The following is a 15050-nucleotide window of genomic DNA, read 5'->3' as shown; positions in this document are numbered from 1 at the left end:
GATGGGGGAGATATGCACCGAGCGAGCTCGGGCTTCGGATCACATCCGTCTCAATCACAACGGGTCGATTACTCGGGCGTGCAACCCGTGAATGGCTGCGATGAGGTGTTAAGTTCGTCTGCCGCCTTTTGATTTCAAACTCGATTAGGTTTAAAGCTCACATGGTGCGTGTCTCTCAAAGAGTGCCACAAGATCATCGCTGCAAAATGCTTACCTGCTATTCATTTCCATCGCCTGCGCCACAGCTTCTCGGGCAAGGTTGTGCCCCTCTTCAAAATGGGAGGCACAGAGCCCGTCGTCCGCAGTAGGTGGGCCTTGTACTGCCCTTTATTACAGACGTTAACCAAGTGATCCTGCCGCTAACCAAGTGATGGGATGGTCCATATCTTCCCCGAGCCTGCTTCACATGTCGATATCGTTCAATACCCCGAGATCTGATGCAAACCGATGGTTTCGAACCATTGCGTCGCCGGTCGGGGTGCGCTGTCCACAGGCAGTGTGAACTGATCGCGGGTGCCCGGCGGCGGAAGCGGGCTGGATTGAATATTGGGCGTGATAGCTCGAAAGAATGATGTGTAGTGTGATGAATCTCGTCTTTCCTTTCTGTGGTTGAAGGCCTGGATGGGGTGACTCATTAGCTACATCGCTGCACCGGAGTGGTAGGGCGAATGTGTATGCCATGAAGCAGTCGAAAATCTCCACATCCCAGTTGGATCCAGCCCGATTGTTGACAAGCTGTCAAAATGGGGGGGGGGGGGTGGCGATGACAAACAGCCACTCGCCACCCGCCATGCGCGACTTGATGAGATATGACTTGATGTGGGGGAGCCCTCTGAGGCCTTGGCAGTGGTGACGTTTCCAGCCTCACAAAACCCAAGTTTTGGCCCATAACCTCTTTCCAAATCTCCCTTCCTTTGTGGCTTCCCACTCGTTTTGGAAGCGTATATCAGAAGTAACACACCTAGCCTCATCTCTATTCGTCTCTCAAACGTACTTGTCACTCAGATAGTCCCCTTTTTGCTCATCCATTCCGGGCCATCATCTCCTCGGCGTAGTCACCATGGCTAAGTATCATGCCGCCCTCTTGGCCCTTGTGGCTCTCATCGGTGAGTTCCCCCTGCACATCCCTCAACTCCCTGAACCGTCCACTCACGCTCACTTCCCGTTCCGCAGCCTGTGTCCTCGCAACCCCCGTCCCAGGCGTCCACGACGTCCACCAAACAACCGTCGATCTCTACGGTGTCGAACACGAGTCTCAGTTTGGCCGTTTTGTAGTTCGTGTAGAGAGGGTTGACCAGATTGTTGATCTGGACGAGAAGAACGAGGCCGCTTTGGCCGCTGACGGCTCCCTCGACAAGATCGATGGGACCCTCATTGCAACCCGCATCTCTGATGTTGTCGTCATGTTTGATGTGACTCCTAAAGCTGAGGTTTTGATTAACGGCAAGCCGGTGCCCATGGGCATGTCCAATTTGCAGGTAAGCCGCGAGCGAAGTGATAACCACCATGGTTGAAGATATTTGCCAATTCCTTGATGATTTATGTCAACCAAATGGTCTTACTGATTTTCCCTGATTTTTCCACAGGTCGAGGCCGAGGTCATCACGGGCGTCACAGCCGCCGGCCAAAAGATGATGAACGCCGAGCAATTGAAGGATGCGTTCGAGACCGGCATTGTGGGGCTCAAGGTCTTTGTCCAGGGCCAGACTTCCGAGGACGGTGTGACTCGCCTCACTATTGCCGAAGCTGTGAACGAGGTCAACGGGAAGGAAGTCATCCAGCAAAATGTCATGGAACATGTTGTTGAGGTCCACCCGGATGGCACTATCGTAGCCAAGAAGCCTTGCGCTGCCTCGAAGGAGACTATTGCTGCCATGGGTATGATTGTCCGCTTTCCCTCGATAAGTTCACGCAATGCATATGTCCGACCTCACATACTCCTCAAACTTCACCAGGCAAACACCACGGCAAAAAGGCATGCATGGGTCGCAAGATCTCCGCCTGGTTCCAGGGCCTCCACTACATCACCAAACTCTTGCTCGCCGCCCTCCTCGGCGTCCTCCTCGGCGTCGTCGCCGCAGCGTTCATGCGGATTGTCACCCTCTTCCTCGCCGGACCCTCGAACGCCGGTTACGTCGCTGTTGGGGAGCAGGTGCCCGTTTTGGTTGCTGTTACTATGGACGCGGATGAGAAGTTGCCGGCTTATGCTGCGGATGGGTACATTGTGGTTGAGGGGAAGGAAAAGGAGGTTGTTGAGCAGCAGCAGCAGTAGATTGTTTGATCACTGTCCCTCTTTCGTACCTGATGGCCCTAGCCTCATTCGTCGCTCTTGGTTGAACGTGTATGAATCTTTTTTGAATTCTCATGTGTTTACGCTTTTGCGTTGCGAATGAGCTGTGGGTTGCTAGCTCTCTACTCTTTACACTTTTGATGTTACTGAATACTGTATATAGTCGTCCGAAAATCAACTCATAAGCGATATCCGCAAATTTCGAATCCACCCGTCTTTCCGATATGTGATTGCAGAAAACTCCATACGTTCATTACAATCGCCGGTCGTCGTCGGGGAAACGTAGGGATGGAGAAAGAATATACAGTACACCGACACATAGTCCAAGGGATATCAAACTACCTAGGGCCTACAAGAAATTACATAACCCTCTCAAAAAACAGCATCTACACGTAAAAAAGAAAAAGACAGCAGTCCTACGCCCTACACTCCGAACGAAAAAGTCATCCTCCACTACACTACACTACACGCACCCTCAAAGCCTGATCCCCACAGCCTTCAACGCATCCACCGCCCTCAAACACCTCCCCACCAAATTCCGTGCACACACCGCAACTCCATCACAATCCGCCACCTCACTTGCCTTGACGCGCCTCGTCACAGCCCCCAGCTGCACCGCCAGCACCTCCACCTGCTCCAAATCCGTCGTGAGCTGCTTGCGTAGGACGGGGTCGGTGCACGCGTCCGCTGGGGGGCGGTAGGAGACGCACAGTTCGCGGGCGAGGTGGGTGAGGTGTTCGGCGGTGGTTATGTATGCGGATTTGAGATGGGTGGGGGTGGTGGTGCGGGATTGGAGGGAGAGGAGGGTTGTGGAGGCGGTTTGGAAGTGCGTGGAGACGGCGGTTAGGTTGGTTATGTCGACGCGGGGGCGGCGCGGGGGGCGCGGAGTGGGTTGGGGTGATGGGTTTGATGCGGTGTTGTTGGACTCTTTCACATGCGCTTCTTGGTTGTTGTTTGCCGTATCAAGGGCCGCTTGGACGGTTGTAGGACTTTCGATCGAGTCGCCGTCAGATACGGCTATTGCTGATAAGGGTATGGGGTGGTGACAGTCGATGATTGTTGCAGTTTTCTCGTCTTCCGTCATGAAGATGCTATGTTCAGCGCCTTCTGCAATGGGGAGTATCTGTGAGATAACGATGGCGCTGGCCGGTGGCTGCACCGCCGGAGACTCGGGTACGCCCATCTGTCCTTCCGCTGTATCGACGTCTCGTACGCTGCCAGCAGGTGTTGGCCCTTCTACTACCGTGATTTTCGCGTCTTCCACGACAGGGAGTATGATGGACATGGGGATCGAGACTGCTGCTCCTTCGATATGAACATCGCACGCCGACACCGCTGATTCGGAACCTTTGACATCAGCATAGGGAAGGTGCTCGGTTGATGGTGATTGGGCTGGGGATGGAAGAAGCGACTTGCCCTCTTCCTCTTTCAAAACGGACACGGAAGCCTGAGCATCAGGTGTAAGGACTCGTGGGCCATGCAAGTCCGTACCCGCCGGCTCAGCTGCTGCTGCGACATGTCCGGCAGCGCTAAGCTCCGCATCAGCAGCCACCGTAAAAGGCACGTCGGCGACAGATCTCGGCCGACTCTTCGACCCCCTAGGCGACGACGACACCGGACTTCTCAACCCGCTATCCACTTTCGCCGCCACTGACGTGAACGACCTGCTTCGCGTCCGCGTCACCGGAGGTGTGACGCTCACATCAAACGCGCCAGCTCTTTTCTGCGGCGACCGCGCAGTGACTACCAACTTCAACTGCTGCTGCCTCTCCGCCTGAATCGTCTGCACCTTTGCCTTGGCTTCGGCTATGCGTTCCGCGCGGAGTTTGCATGCATCGCAGGTGGAGCGATGTCTGTGGCGCGAGAAAGGGATTTCGTCGCGGTTGGGGTCGGTCATGACGGTGACGCTAGGGGGAGGAGTGAGGGGTGCGAGGGAGAGGTTGGCGGTGGCTGGCAGGCTTCGACGGACTCTTGCGCGGGGGGTTGTGGTGGCTAGTGGCGAGGTGCGGAATGTGCTGGTGCTAGTGCTTGACAGCGGGCCGGCGGTCGTCATCTTGGGGAGGAGGGGAAGGGCGATGTTGGAGCGGTAAGACTGCCTCGTCTGCTGCGACGGCCGACTAGTGCTCTCAGTGCCCTGCTATAATATGACTGCTGGACGAGTGAGCGAGAGTAACGCACGAAGGGGCTGCCTATTGAAGCGATGATGCAAGGGAAAAGGACACCGTTTTGACAGGGAAAGGGAAAGGCCGGTGTCCGAATCTTGTGATGAAACCAGTGACGGCATGCTCCACTCGCTGCGCCACGCCTGCGCCACCCCGCGCCCTCCGACCTCCCGCCCCCTAGTCAGTGAGTCACTCTCATTCGCGTGTCTTCTCCAAAAGGGGTTGGGACGTTGAACGAACTGCAGGCGGGACAAGCTGGATACGTATTACTGTACGGAAACAGGCTGCACCGTGGTTTGAAGGACCTGCTTGAGTGTTTAGCGTTTGGCCTCTCAGACTGCAGCGTTTTTCATTGCCGCCTGGGGGACAGAGAGCCCCGTCTTCCTTGCCCCCTTCCTAATGCTCCATCGCCTCAACCCCCGCACAATGTCCCAACTCCGACTCGGTCTCCGCGGCTTTCCACGCCATCCGGCATTCTCCGCCGCCGGTGGTGGCGCCGGTGCCCTAATTCTTGGCCACTCTCCCTTCCTACGGACGCTGTCGACGGGCCCAACTGGCGATGCCGGTGATGGAACGGTGGGGATGGTGACGTCGCTGGTGCAGAGCTTTGCGGCGAAAGTGGGGATTGAGGGCAACCAGTTTGCTACTGGAGGTACTATTGGGATATTGGGAGCCGCTCTGGAGAGAGTATTGGGTGCTCAATGCTTATGCGAAGTGAACACGTCCTCTCAGGATTGACGCTGGCGGTCGTTGGAGCGGCTGTTGGGAGCTTTAGCGTGCTGTGGCGTTACTTCCTGGAGTTTCTGCAAAAGCAGTTGATTGTAGGTGTCACACCTTCGCCCGTTGCTCACCTCGTCCCTCGCGTCGCTCACTAAAGTGTTCTGGCTGAAGGTCAGCGCGGAATTTGAGAGCAGGTTGGCTCATCTAGCGTGACAGATTGTAGTTCGAGATGGATTGCACCCATGCTGATGGCTGTCGTGCTTATATTTCCCTGGATGAACAGGGATGAGGCTTACAGGTGAGGAATGGGTTCGTCGCAACTACGTGGACAGTGAAAGAGTGCTGACATCTAGTGAATTGCAGCTGGCTGATGTCCTACCTTGCCGACCATCCCATGTCGAAGAGGTACCGCGAGGAAGCAAACTGGCGTTTGCGGAACAGATTTTGAACTTTAACATCGCTTCTTGCTGCCAGAACGACACGATTCAGCGTCACGACATCCATCCGCCCGGGACAGAAAACGGAAGCGGACGAGGCTGACGCCAACGTCGGCCTGCCACGTGTCTACTTCCTTCCCTCACCAGGTATGACCCATTGCGCACGCCACCACTCCCCTCATCAATCACATCATCCAACTTCTCCCCTTCACACATCACAGGAACCCACATCTTCACCTTCCAAAACCGCCTCCTCTGGCTCTCCCGCGAGCGCCCAAAATCCGGTCCCGCCAGCACCACCTCCTCCCCTCTCCCTGAACGCCTCACCATTAACTCCCTAGGCCGCAACCGCGCCATCCTCGAATCCCTCGTGCACGAAGCCCGCCGGCTCTGGGTCGAGAAGGACCGTTGCAGGACCGTGATCTACTCCGCGGATCAGTACGGCAGCTGGCGCCGGATCAGGTCTCGCCCGATCCGACCCTTGAGCACGATTGTGCTGGATGAGGGCGTCAAAGAGGGCGTTGTGAGGGATGTGAGGGAGTTTTTGGGGAGTGAGAAGTGGTATGCGGATAGGGGGATCCCGTATCGGAGGGGGTATATGTTTTATGGATCGCCTGGGACGGGGAAGACGAGTTTTGTTACTGGTGAGGGACGCCTTGTCGGGTTTTCGCTCCGGCTTGATATGCAGGGAGATATTGATTTCGAACTCTTTTCTTCAGCCCTTGCGGGAGAGCTCAAGCTCAATATCTACGTAATTAGCCTAGCCAATCGCGGACTAACCGATGAGAGTAAGTGGTTTCAGCTCAAAGTGAAGAATGTCGACCGCCCGAGATCGTAAATCGGCTAACCTACTCCCATACATCCCCACCAGCCCTAACAGAACTAATGGTCGACACGCCCCCCCGCTGCATCCTCCTCCTCGAAGACATCGACGCCGCCTTCATCTCCCGCACGCCCTCCCTCTCCCCCTCCCCCACGCCAACCCCAACAACAACACCAACAAACGTAACCTTCTCCGGCCTCCTCAACGCCATCGATGGCGTAGCCGCCCAGGAAGGCCGATTATTGTGCATGACCACCAACCACCTCGAGAAACTGGACCCGGCTCTGATCAGACCTGGACGGGTGGATGTGAGGGTGTGGCTGGATCTGGCGACGCGGTTTCAGATCAGGGAGTTGTTTGTGCAGTTTTTTCCGCATGTGGTTGGGAAAGAGGGTGAGGGAGTTTGTGATAGTGAGGGGGATGTGGTAGATACAAAGACGTTGAGGAGGTTAGCGGAGGAGTTTGCTGACGCGGTGCCTGAACGGACGTTGAGTATTGCGCAGGTGCAGGGGTTTTTGATGCGGTGGAAGAAGCGGCCGGTTGAGGCGGTTAGGCATTCGGGGGAGTTGGTTGGGGGGAGGGGGAGTGAGGGGCAGGGGCAGGGGCAGGAGAAGGAGGGAGAGTAGGGCGGTGGAGTAGAACATCGGCGTATTTGGTATTGGCTGTACTGTACTGAAAGAACGAGGCTCCTGTAGGCTGTGAGGCTTTGCGTGTCACAGTTACTGCGCGTACATTAGGGGGTCGTCCTGCGCGGGATGGGACGGGATTTGCTGGTCCCGCGTCCTGTCCCGCAGGACGCGGGACGTCCCGCAGGATATCCCGGTCCCGCTCAAGCACACCCAAACACGAGTCTTTAGTAACTGGTAACATGAAAACGAGACTAGCCAGCAGGAATTAGACTCTAAGACCGTCTGCACGCCCCAGATAGGTACTCTTCTAGATGCCTGTGCAGTGCCAACCTCATCTGGGTCAAATCAGAGTTAAAAAGTCTACCACGGTAAAACAATTAGTAAAACAATTAGTAACTGATAACATGAAAACGAGACTAGCCAGCAGGAATTAGACTCTAAGACCGTCTGCACGCCCGAGATAGGTACTCTTCTAGATGCCTGTGGAGTGCCAACCTCAACAGGGTCAACTGCCCATAGGGTTAGGGTAGGGTTAGGTTAGGGGGGCTTGCTGCTTCCACCATGTCGAAATGCTGTTGAAATGCTGTCAAGGCAGTCCCGCGGGATTCCCGCAGGATTTTTGCGGCGGTCCTGCATCCCGTCCCGTGCAGGATGGGACGGGACGGGACGCGGGATATCCCACTGCGGGACGACCCCCTAGCGTACATACATACATATTTGGGCTGTTGAATCACTACTGCCAGCTCTGGACATCGGAAAGCCGCAGACAATACCTCGCGGACTTTGCCATTAGAGCTGCAACCAAACCTACATAGTTCTATCGAAAACCTCCCTCTCCTACCTCTCGGTTGACCGCCACAACAATGACCTCCCACCAAGCAGCCATCACAGAACTCCTCCAAGCCCTCGGCCCCAAAATTACCCTCGACGCCAAATCCCTCACCCGCCATTCCAAGGACAACAGCTACCACACCCCTTACCCGCCGCTCGCCATCGCCCACCCCGAATCCGAAGCCGACATCTCCACCATCCTCTCCATCTGCAACACCCACCGCCTCCCCGTCGTCCCCTATGCCGCCGGGTCATCACTTGAGGGCCACGTCATCCCCGAAAAGGGTGTCAAACCGGTGATTATAGACATCTCGAAAATGGATTCGGTCATCGCAGTACACAAGGACGATCTAGCGGTGACAGTTGAGCCCGGCGTCGGGTGGATGGAACTCAATGCCGAGTTACGGGACCTCGGGCTCTTCTTCCCCCCCGACCCGGGCGCCGCGGCGTGTATCGGGGGGATGTGCGGGACGAACTGTTCGGGAACGCTGGCGTGGAAGTACGGGACGATGAAGGATAACGTGCTTGGGTTGCGGGTCGTGCTTGCGGATGGGAGGGTGATTACGACGCGCAAGAGGGTTACCAAGTCGAGTGCGGGGTATGATTTGACGAGACTGTTGGTGGGGTCGGAGGGGACGTTGGGGGTTGTGAGTCGGGCGATCTTGCGGTTGAGGAGGATACCGAGGTGTACGAGCGTGGCGATGGTGCAGTTCCCGACCCTGGATCTCGCGTGTGTGTATGTGCAGAAACTGGTGCTGGAAGGCCCGCCGACGTTGAACCGGATCGAGCTTATGGACGCGTTGTGTATCCGGAGCGTGAATATCGCGAACGACGAAGCGTGGCCGGAGGTGACGACGCTCTTACTCGAGTTTGCGGGGCCGACGATGGAGCAGCTCGCCAACGACTCGCGGCAATGCGAGACATTGTCGAGCACGCACGGGGTATCCGCGTACAGATTCGGCGGGTATTCAGCGAGGGAGAGCGAGAAACTGTGGTCGATACGCAAGAAAGCGTTTTTCGCGAGTAAAGCGTTACGTCCCGATTTACCCAACTGCGCGATATTGACCACCGACGTTGCTGTTCCCATTTCTCAACTGCAGACGATGCTGCACCATACCCATGCGCTTATCGCACAATACGGTCTCACCTCGCCTATAGTCGCGCACGCGGGTGACGGGAACTTTCACTGCTTTGTGCTCTTTGACCCGTCTAACCATGAAGAATCCGGACGCGTGGAGGGGTTTCGCGATGGATTGATCAAGAAGGCTTTGGAGCTGGATGGGACGTGTACGGGCGAGCATGGGATTGGGAAGGGGAAGCGGGAGGCGTTGGTTATGGAGCTTGGGGAGGATGCGGTGGAGGTTATGAGGAGCATTAAGAGGGCGTTGGATCCGCATGGGATTATGAATCCTGGGAAGGTGTTTAGGTTGGAGGAGGGGTGTAAAGCCAAGCTGTGAGGGAATGGGACGGTCTATGGAGAGATTCTTGGAAGGGGGGGAGGAAGGCAAGATCGGCGTAGCTTTTTTACATGTACACTAGACACCACTGTTCATCTGAAGCATTGCATCTGCAAGCAGCAACACGGCAATCGGAAAATGCTCACTATATCAGGCTGTCGAAAATGATCAAAACATTGTACCCTTTAATTAAGTTTCAAGAATTGAGGTTACCAAGAACCAATTCAGCGGACCATACGTGATCGCCGATGATTAATCAAGTTGGACGCCACTTCGCACACAATGGGATGATTATCAGCCGCACCCTCGTGGATTTCTGATTCAGGGCCCTGGCACGTGGAATATTGAATCCATGAGCGCGCCGCCCGGGAACTTGGTGGGTGCGGTCTCGGAGTGGGGGGCAAGCATGAAGTGTTCGCATTGCAGAGGATGAGCTCATCACAATGCGCCGGTGTTGCGTTCCTGATCCGACGAGTGGCCGGATGAGGCTTCTTTCCCTTCTCATCAGAAATCACAATCCGCTTCTAACTTCCTAGTGAAGGAACGGACGGAGAACGGAGGCGGCCCACAGAGACCCACCAGCGCACACGCACAGCTCCCCCCTCTCACAGCACAACAACACAGGCGTTACAGTACACACACGGAAGACAGAACCACAAACGGCGACACGGGCGCTTGCATATCCCTCCCTCGAAGGACATTCGAAGCTCAGCTCCACCAGTCCACAGCTCACGCCACCAACTGCCCCGTCCATAACCGACGACAGGCAACGACATTTCGACATTCTGGAGATCATTGCACTGCTGTGCCCGGGTCTGTAATTGAGAAGGGTCAACGCACTGTGCGGCTGCGAAATAACTACCGGTCCCACCAAGTCGACAGGCAATTCCTTCCCAATTGGTCCCTACTGGAAGGCCGACGGCACAGGCGCAGAGCAGCGACACTAATTACTAGTCAGAACAATATTCTGGGCTTCAGACTTGATGACGACGGAGTGTTCCTGATAAGATCTATCCGAATATTGTGCCTAGCGGCGTCTGGTTGGCACCATGGATAGGCCGTACCAGGACTATGCCTCGTATGCACATAATGGCGGGCATGCCCCGCCACCGCCGAACGGTATGCCCCAACCCAACGGAGTCCCACAAGACTATAGGTACCCGCAGCGTGCGGCAACTGAGCAAGGGCACCCTGCTTATGGAGGAGGCCGAGGAATGGACGACGGAGGGCACGGTCAGCCAGGCATAGTAGCACCGCGAGAGCCTCAGCGTTATCCGACGGGCCCAGCCCCGTTACCTGTGCGTTATTCCCAATCGCCTTATGGACCTCCTCAACATATGCCACAACATGGTCAACAGCCGTTTTCCCAACCACCCCCACAGCATATGCCGCACGGCGTTACCCATCAGCGCCCATATCCACCTCCAGGATCTGTCTACCGGTTTCCTGCACCACCTCTGAACCAACCGCAACGGCCGTATGTGCATCCCTCGCAAATGGTAATCCCGCAGAGATCCTCGACCCTGCAATCCCGGCCCCCACCTATGTATGCTGCTCCATATGTCATGTCGCCTCAGCAGGAGGAGTACCCCGCTCACCAACGGCCGTCTGAATTTGCGCCACAATACGATCAGAGACTACCGCCCCCGCCGTACCCATACCACCACAACATCCAACAACCACGCCCTCGCATGCAACCACCGCATTACCCACAACAGCAACTCCGACCTCCACCACAACCATTACCTCATTCCCATTCCAGTCAAATCTACCAACCACCACCATACCCTTCCGTTTCACCAACACCTCTTTCGCCGCAACAGCGTTCTACCAGTGCACCTCATCTAGCTCGACAGTTACATCAACGTCAGGCATCCCATCAGCAGATGGGCCAACATCTGCATGCGTCCCAGCCCGCATTGCCACCTCGGCAATCTGTTGAATCACTCAGTGCTTTCCCGCCGGCCGAACCTCGGCTTCCGCAGCGGATGAGTCGAGCATACCCGCCGGCTGCCATTTTCTCCTCATACTCGCAAGGTACCGTATTTTCACAACTGCCAGATTCACAAAACGTTTGCCCGTGCCACCGTTTGATGCTGATAAATTCCGATTTAGGCCTGACTCGCTCTCCTCCAGGGTCCGGGGACTCTGGCTCCAGTCTCGAAGTCACTAGAAATAGCTCTCGGAGAAGCTCCCGTGCGTTGATCGACGACTTTACATACTATCCGGCCATCCTTTCCCAAGTCGCATATGTCTTCCGGAAGCTCGTGCCGACCGCAAGTCGGTACAAGGATTCGCTGGAATATACCGATTGCTTTATTGGGAGGGATGCAGTCGTACGTCAAGTATCGGATTCGCAGTCTATGTAGCACACCTATTGATTATTGTCTCTCTTTCAACAGGATATCCTGTCGACCATCATCAAAAGCAGCGACCGAAATCTATGTCTTTTACTTGGAAGGGCGTTGGACGCTCAGGGATTCTTCCACGACGTCACATACAACCACCGATTACGAGACAGCCCGAACGAACTGTATAAATTCCAGACTGAACAACTGCTGATAGCCGACTCAACCGACGAGAAAGATGCCGGGTCACCAGCAAAGGGCGTCAAGGACGAAACCCTCCCCAACGGCGTATTCACTCTCCTCACCCACTGCTACTCCCCCACATGTTCAGCCGACAAGCTCTGCTACAGCATCGCTTGTCCCGGCCGTCTCGAACAACAAAGCAGACTGCTCAAACAGGCAACGTCACGGTCAAACCTGGAGAGGAGTCCGAGTAGGACGTCGTTTGGGGATCAGGAGAAACAGGCGGAGCTGCTGTGGTCGACCACTGTCCCGCAGGATATTGTGGATGCGGTGTCGAGTGCCGAGCGGAAACGGCAGGAGATCATCTATGAGGCGATCCAGACTGAGAAGGAGTTTGTGGGGGATTTGGAGTTGATTGAGAATGTAGGGACTAGGATTGGATTGGCTATCCCGAGCGATTGAATCCTGACATGTCTTTTACCTTTTTGCAGGTCTTCATTCAACCATTGCGGAAAAAGCTCATCATCCCAGCCGAGAGATTGGAATCATTCATCAGCAGCGTGTTCCTCAACATCTCCGAACTGCACGAAATCAACTCCCAGCTCCTGCAAAAACTCCTAGAACGTCAAAAAGCAAATCACATCGTCGACAAAATCGGCGACATCTTCCTCGCCACCGTCCCGTCCTTCCAAGCCTACGTCCGTTACGGCGCGCAACAAGTCTTTGCCAAACACATTCTCGACCAAGAACGTGCCACCAACCCCGAATTCGCCAAATTCCTCCAAGAATGCGAACGCGACCCGCAGTGCCGAAAACTGCCCATTCATAGTTTCCTCGCCCGCCCAACCACGCGGATTGGTCGATACCCCCTTTTTCTGCAATCGGCTATCAAGGCGGCCGCGGAACACCATCCGGATCGGACTTTGATACCGCAGGCGATTAGGGTTATTAAGGCTGTGTTGATGGATATCAATCAGGAGGCCGGGAGGTCGGAGGATATGTTGAAATTGCAGAGATTGCAGGATTCGTTGATATTTCCGGGGGAGCCTTATGTATGTGACGGGGGGTTTGCAGGGAGATTGTCGTTCGTTGGTGGAATTGCTGACCTCTGTGAATTTTAGGACTTGGGACTCGCGAAACCTGGACGTGCGATCATTCGGGAAGGCACTCTGATGTTGCGGAGGAACGGACATGATCAGGAGATACATCTGTATCTTTTCGATCACGTATTGCTCATGACGAAGACGAAGAAGGGTGGATCTCGGAAGCTTTATAAGCGGGTAAGCATCCGCTTCCTGAGTGAACTGCATCTGCTGAACAAGACGCTGACTGACTTCTTCACATCACAGCCAATACCACTGGAGCTGATAGTTGTAGCCGACACGCAATCCTCAGTGGGCCGACGAGGCTCAATACGGTTCGGATCCTCCAAAAGTTCCCCAGCTGCTTCCATTCTAAACGGAAGCTCCACCCAAAGCTCCCTCCAAAGCTCCCTCCCCAACTCCGTCCATAACTCCGTCCACAGCTCCATCAGCTCCAAATCCTCCCATCACACCACCATCACACCACTTTCCGACGCATCCAAAGGATTCCCTCTCACAATCACGCATCTCGGTCGAGACGGCGGCACCGTCACCTTCCACGCCTCAAACCAAGCCGAACGCCGCCTATGGCGCGAAGCAATCGAATCCCAAAAATCCCTCCTCATGGAATCCAAGCAAAAATTTGAAATCGTCACTTTACTCGACACGTTGTTCCCTTACCACAATCGGGTGAACGCGTCGACGGTTCTTGGGGATAGGTTGATTTTGGGCACGGATGCAGGGTTGTATGTGGGACCGCTGCATTGTGAGGATGGAGCGGGTGAGCAGAGTTTCAAGAAGGTGTTGGATATGGAGAAGATTTCGCAGGTGGATGTGTTGCCGGATCATGATTTGTTGACGTTGTTGGCTGGTGAGTTCTTAAACGTATGGGAGCTGGAGAAAACTCCATGAGACCGTAGCTGACCTTCGTTTGTTCATCACATCAGAAAAATGCCTGTGGTCTTTCCCCCTCTCCATCCTCGACTCCCCCGAATCCGAATCCGGCAAATACTTCCACAAAGGCGAACGCGTCTCCTCCAGCACAAACTTCTTCAAAAGCGGCGTATGCAGTGATCGCACCCTGATCTCGGGCGTCAGGGTCACTGCGCTCAGCTCCATTGTTAAGATCTATGAGCCGATTTCGGGGGAGAGTAAGAAACGCGGGAAGTTGGGGAAGCTGTTTTCGTCCGCGGAGCAGACGGTGAAGACTTTCAAGGTGGGTTGATGAGGGCCTGTTGTCGATGTATTCGGAATCTCGCACTGACATGTTTGTATTTTCGTAGGAATTTTACATCCCAGCCGAAGCTAACTCAATCCACTACCTCCGCACGAAACTCTGCGTCGGCTGCTCAAAAGGGTTCGAGATCGTCGACCTAGACACCCTCATGCCTCAGGGACTGATCGACCCGGACGACGACAAATTGGATTTCGTCAGCAAGCGTGAAGGGCTGAAACCAATCAGCATCTTCCGTCTGGACGGCGGAGATTTCTTGCTGTGTTATGACGAGTTTGGGTTCTATATCAACCGGTTTGGAGCGAGGATCAAGGAGGATTCGCTGATTTATTGGTTGGGAAATCCTACTAGTTTTGGTGAGTTTGGGGTTTCTTTCCGCCCCCTTTCGCTCCGTGAGCTTTGTCTTGACCTTTCCTCCTCCCGCCGTGTCACAGCATTCCACGCCCCCTACATAATAGCCTTCGAACCCTCCTTCATCGAAGTCCGCCACGTCGGCACCGGCGAACTGCAACAGATCATCCCCACCCACAACATGCGCACCCTCAACACCAATCCGGAGATCCTCCACTGCGTCATGGACAGCCCGCTCGAATACCAGTGCGTGTTCAGATTGCGGGAGGTTGTCTCCACGACGGCGGCTGTTATGGATGAGCTGTTTGATGATGAGGAGGTGGGGGACGGGGAGGGGGAGGGGGTGGATGATGGGGGTTCTGTGGCTTAAACTTTGGCGGGATATACCCCCCCCCCCCCCCCCATATCCGTTGTAGGTAGCGTTGGAGCGTTCTTATATATCATAGCGGCGTTTCTGGGAAACCCGCCCCCACACAACCGAGGTTAGATTACTCGAGCACTGC

The 15050-nt window shown here is 55.2% G+C and overlaps 5 protein-coding genes across 5 annotated transcripts; 4 read left to right on the top strand and 1 right to left on the bottom strand.

Annotated features, from left to right (window-relative positions):
* The first annotated feature begins 830 nt into the window (after nt 1–830).
* On the top strand, nt 831–2481 carry EV422DRAFT_520270 (uncharacterized protein). The gene is made up of 4 exons (XM_053069667.1): nt 831–1106; nt 1174–1478; nt 1587–1878; nt 1956–2481. The coding sequence occupies exons 1-4, from the start codon at nt 1061–1063 to the stop codon at nt 2270–2272; spliced, it is 960 nt and encodes a 319-aa protein (XP_052928373.1). The 5' UTR covers nt 831–1060; the 3' UTR covers nt 2273–2481.
* On the bottom strand, nt 2482–4521 carry EV422DRAFT_520268 (uncharacterized protein). The gene has a single exon (XM_053069666.1). It carries the CDS (start codon nt 4341–4343, stop codon nt 2766–2768), a length of 1578 nt encoding a protein of 525 aa, XP_052928372.1. The 5' UTR covers nt 4344–4521; the 3' UTR covers nt 2482–2765.
* Nucleotides 4522–4703: 182 nt separating this feature from the next.
* EV422DRAFT_576848 (BCS1 N terminal-domain-containing protein) lies at nt 4704–7058 on the top strand (the record flags this gene model as incomplete). Its single annotated transcript, XM_053073242.1, has 8 exons — nt 4704–5104; nt 5185–5273; nt 5344–5366; nt 5456–5470; nt 5536–5577; nt 5647–5756; nt 5831–6397; nt 6481–7058. Exons 1-8 carry the CDS (start codon nt 4852–4854, stop codon nt 7056–7058), a joined length of 1677 nt encoding a protein of 558 aa, XP_052928371.1. The 5' UTR covers nt 4704–4851.
* A 753-nt stretch (nt 7059–7811) lies between these two features.
* On the top strand, nt 7812–9557 carry EV422DRAFT_520262 (uncharacterized protein). The gene has a single exon (XM_053069665.1). It carries the CDS (start codon nt 7925–7927, stop codon nt 9347–9349), a length of 1425 nt encoding a protein of 474 aa, XP_052928370.1. The 5' UTR covers nt 7812–7924; the 3' UTR covers nt 9350–9557.
* A 1885-nt stretch (nt 9558–11442) lies between these two features.
* Nucleotides 11443–14917, top strand: EV422DRAFT_493071 (CNH domain-containing protein; the record flags this gene model as incomplete). Its single annotated transcript, XM_053067647.1, has 9 exons — nt 11443–11685; nt 11752–12303; nt 12372–12932; nt 13002–13160; nt 13230–13297; nt 13370–13833; nt 13910–14178; nt 14246–14552; nt 14631–14917. The coding sequence occupies 9 exons, from the start codon at nt 11443–11445 to the stop codon at nt 14915–14917; spliced, it is 2910 nt and encodes a 969-aa protein (XP_052928369.1).
* Nucleotides 14918–15050: the final 133 nt, after the last annotated feature.

This window comes from Fimicolochytrium jonesii (genome assembly GCF_025526975.1).
Source record: "Fimicolochytrium jonesii strain JEL569 chromosome Unknown EV422scaffold_4, whole genome shotgun sequence".
NCBI lineage: Eukaryota > Fungi > Chytridiomycota > Chytridiomycetes > Spizellomycetales > Powellomycetaceae > Fimicolochytrium > Fimicolochytrium jonesii.
Note: the sequence above shows the minus strand (reverse complement) of the source record. Positions and strands in the feature narration are given on the sequence as shown.

Bases quoted from the DNA above. Each gene is read 5' to 3' on its own strand.
- EV422DRAFT_520262 (XM_053069665.1), top strand. From the start codon at position 7,925: ATGACCTCCCACCAAGCAGCCATCACAGAACTCCTCCAAGCCCTCGGC.
- EV422DRAFT_520270 (XM_053069667.1), top strand. From the start codon at position 1,061: ATGGCTAAGTATCATGCCGCCCTCTTGGCCCTTGTGGCTCTCATCG. The intron at 1,479-1,586 runs GTAAGCCGCGAG...ATTTTTCCACAG, and splicing joins TGGGCATGTCCAATTTGCAG to GTCGAGGCCGAGGTCATCAC. The intron at 1,879-1,955 runs GTATGATTGTCC...AAACTTCACCAG, and splicing joins GGAGACTATTGCTGCCATGG to GCAAACACCACGGCAAAAAG.
- EV422DRAFT_520268 (XM_053069666.1), bottom strand. From the start codon at position 4,343: ATGACGACCGCCGGCCCGCTGTCAAGCACTAGCACCAGCACATTCCGC.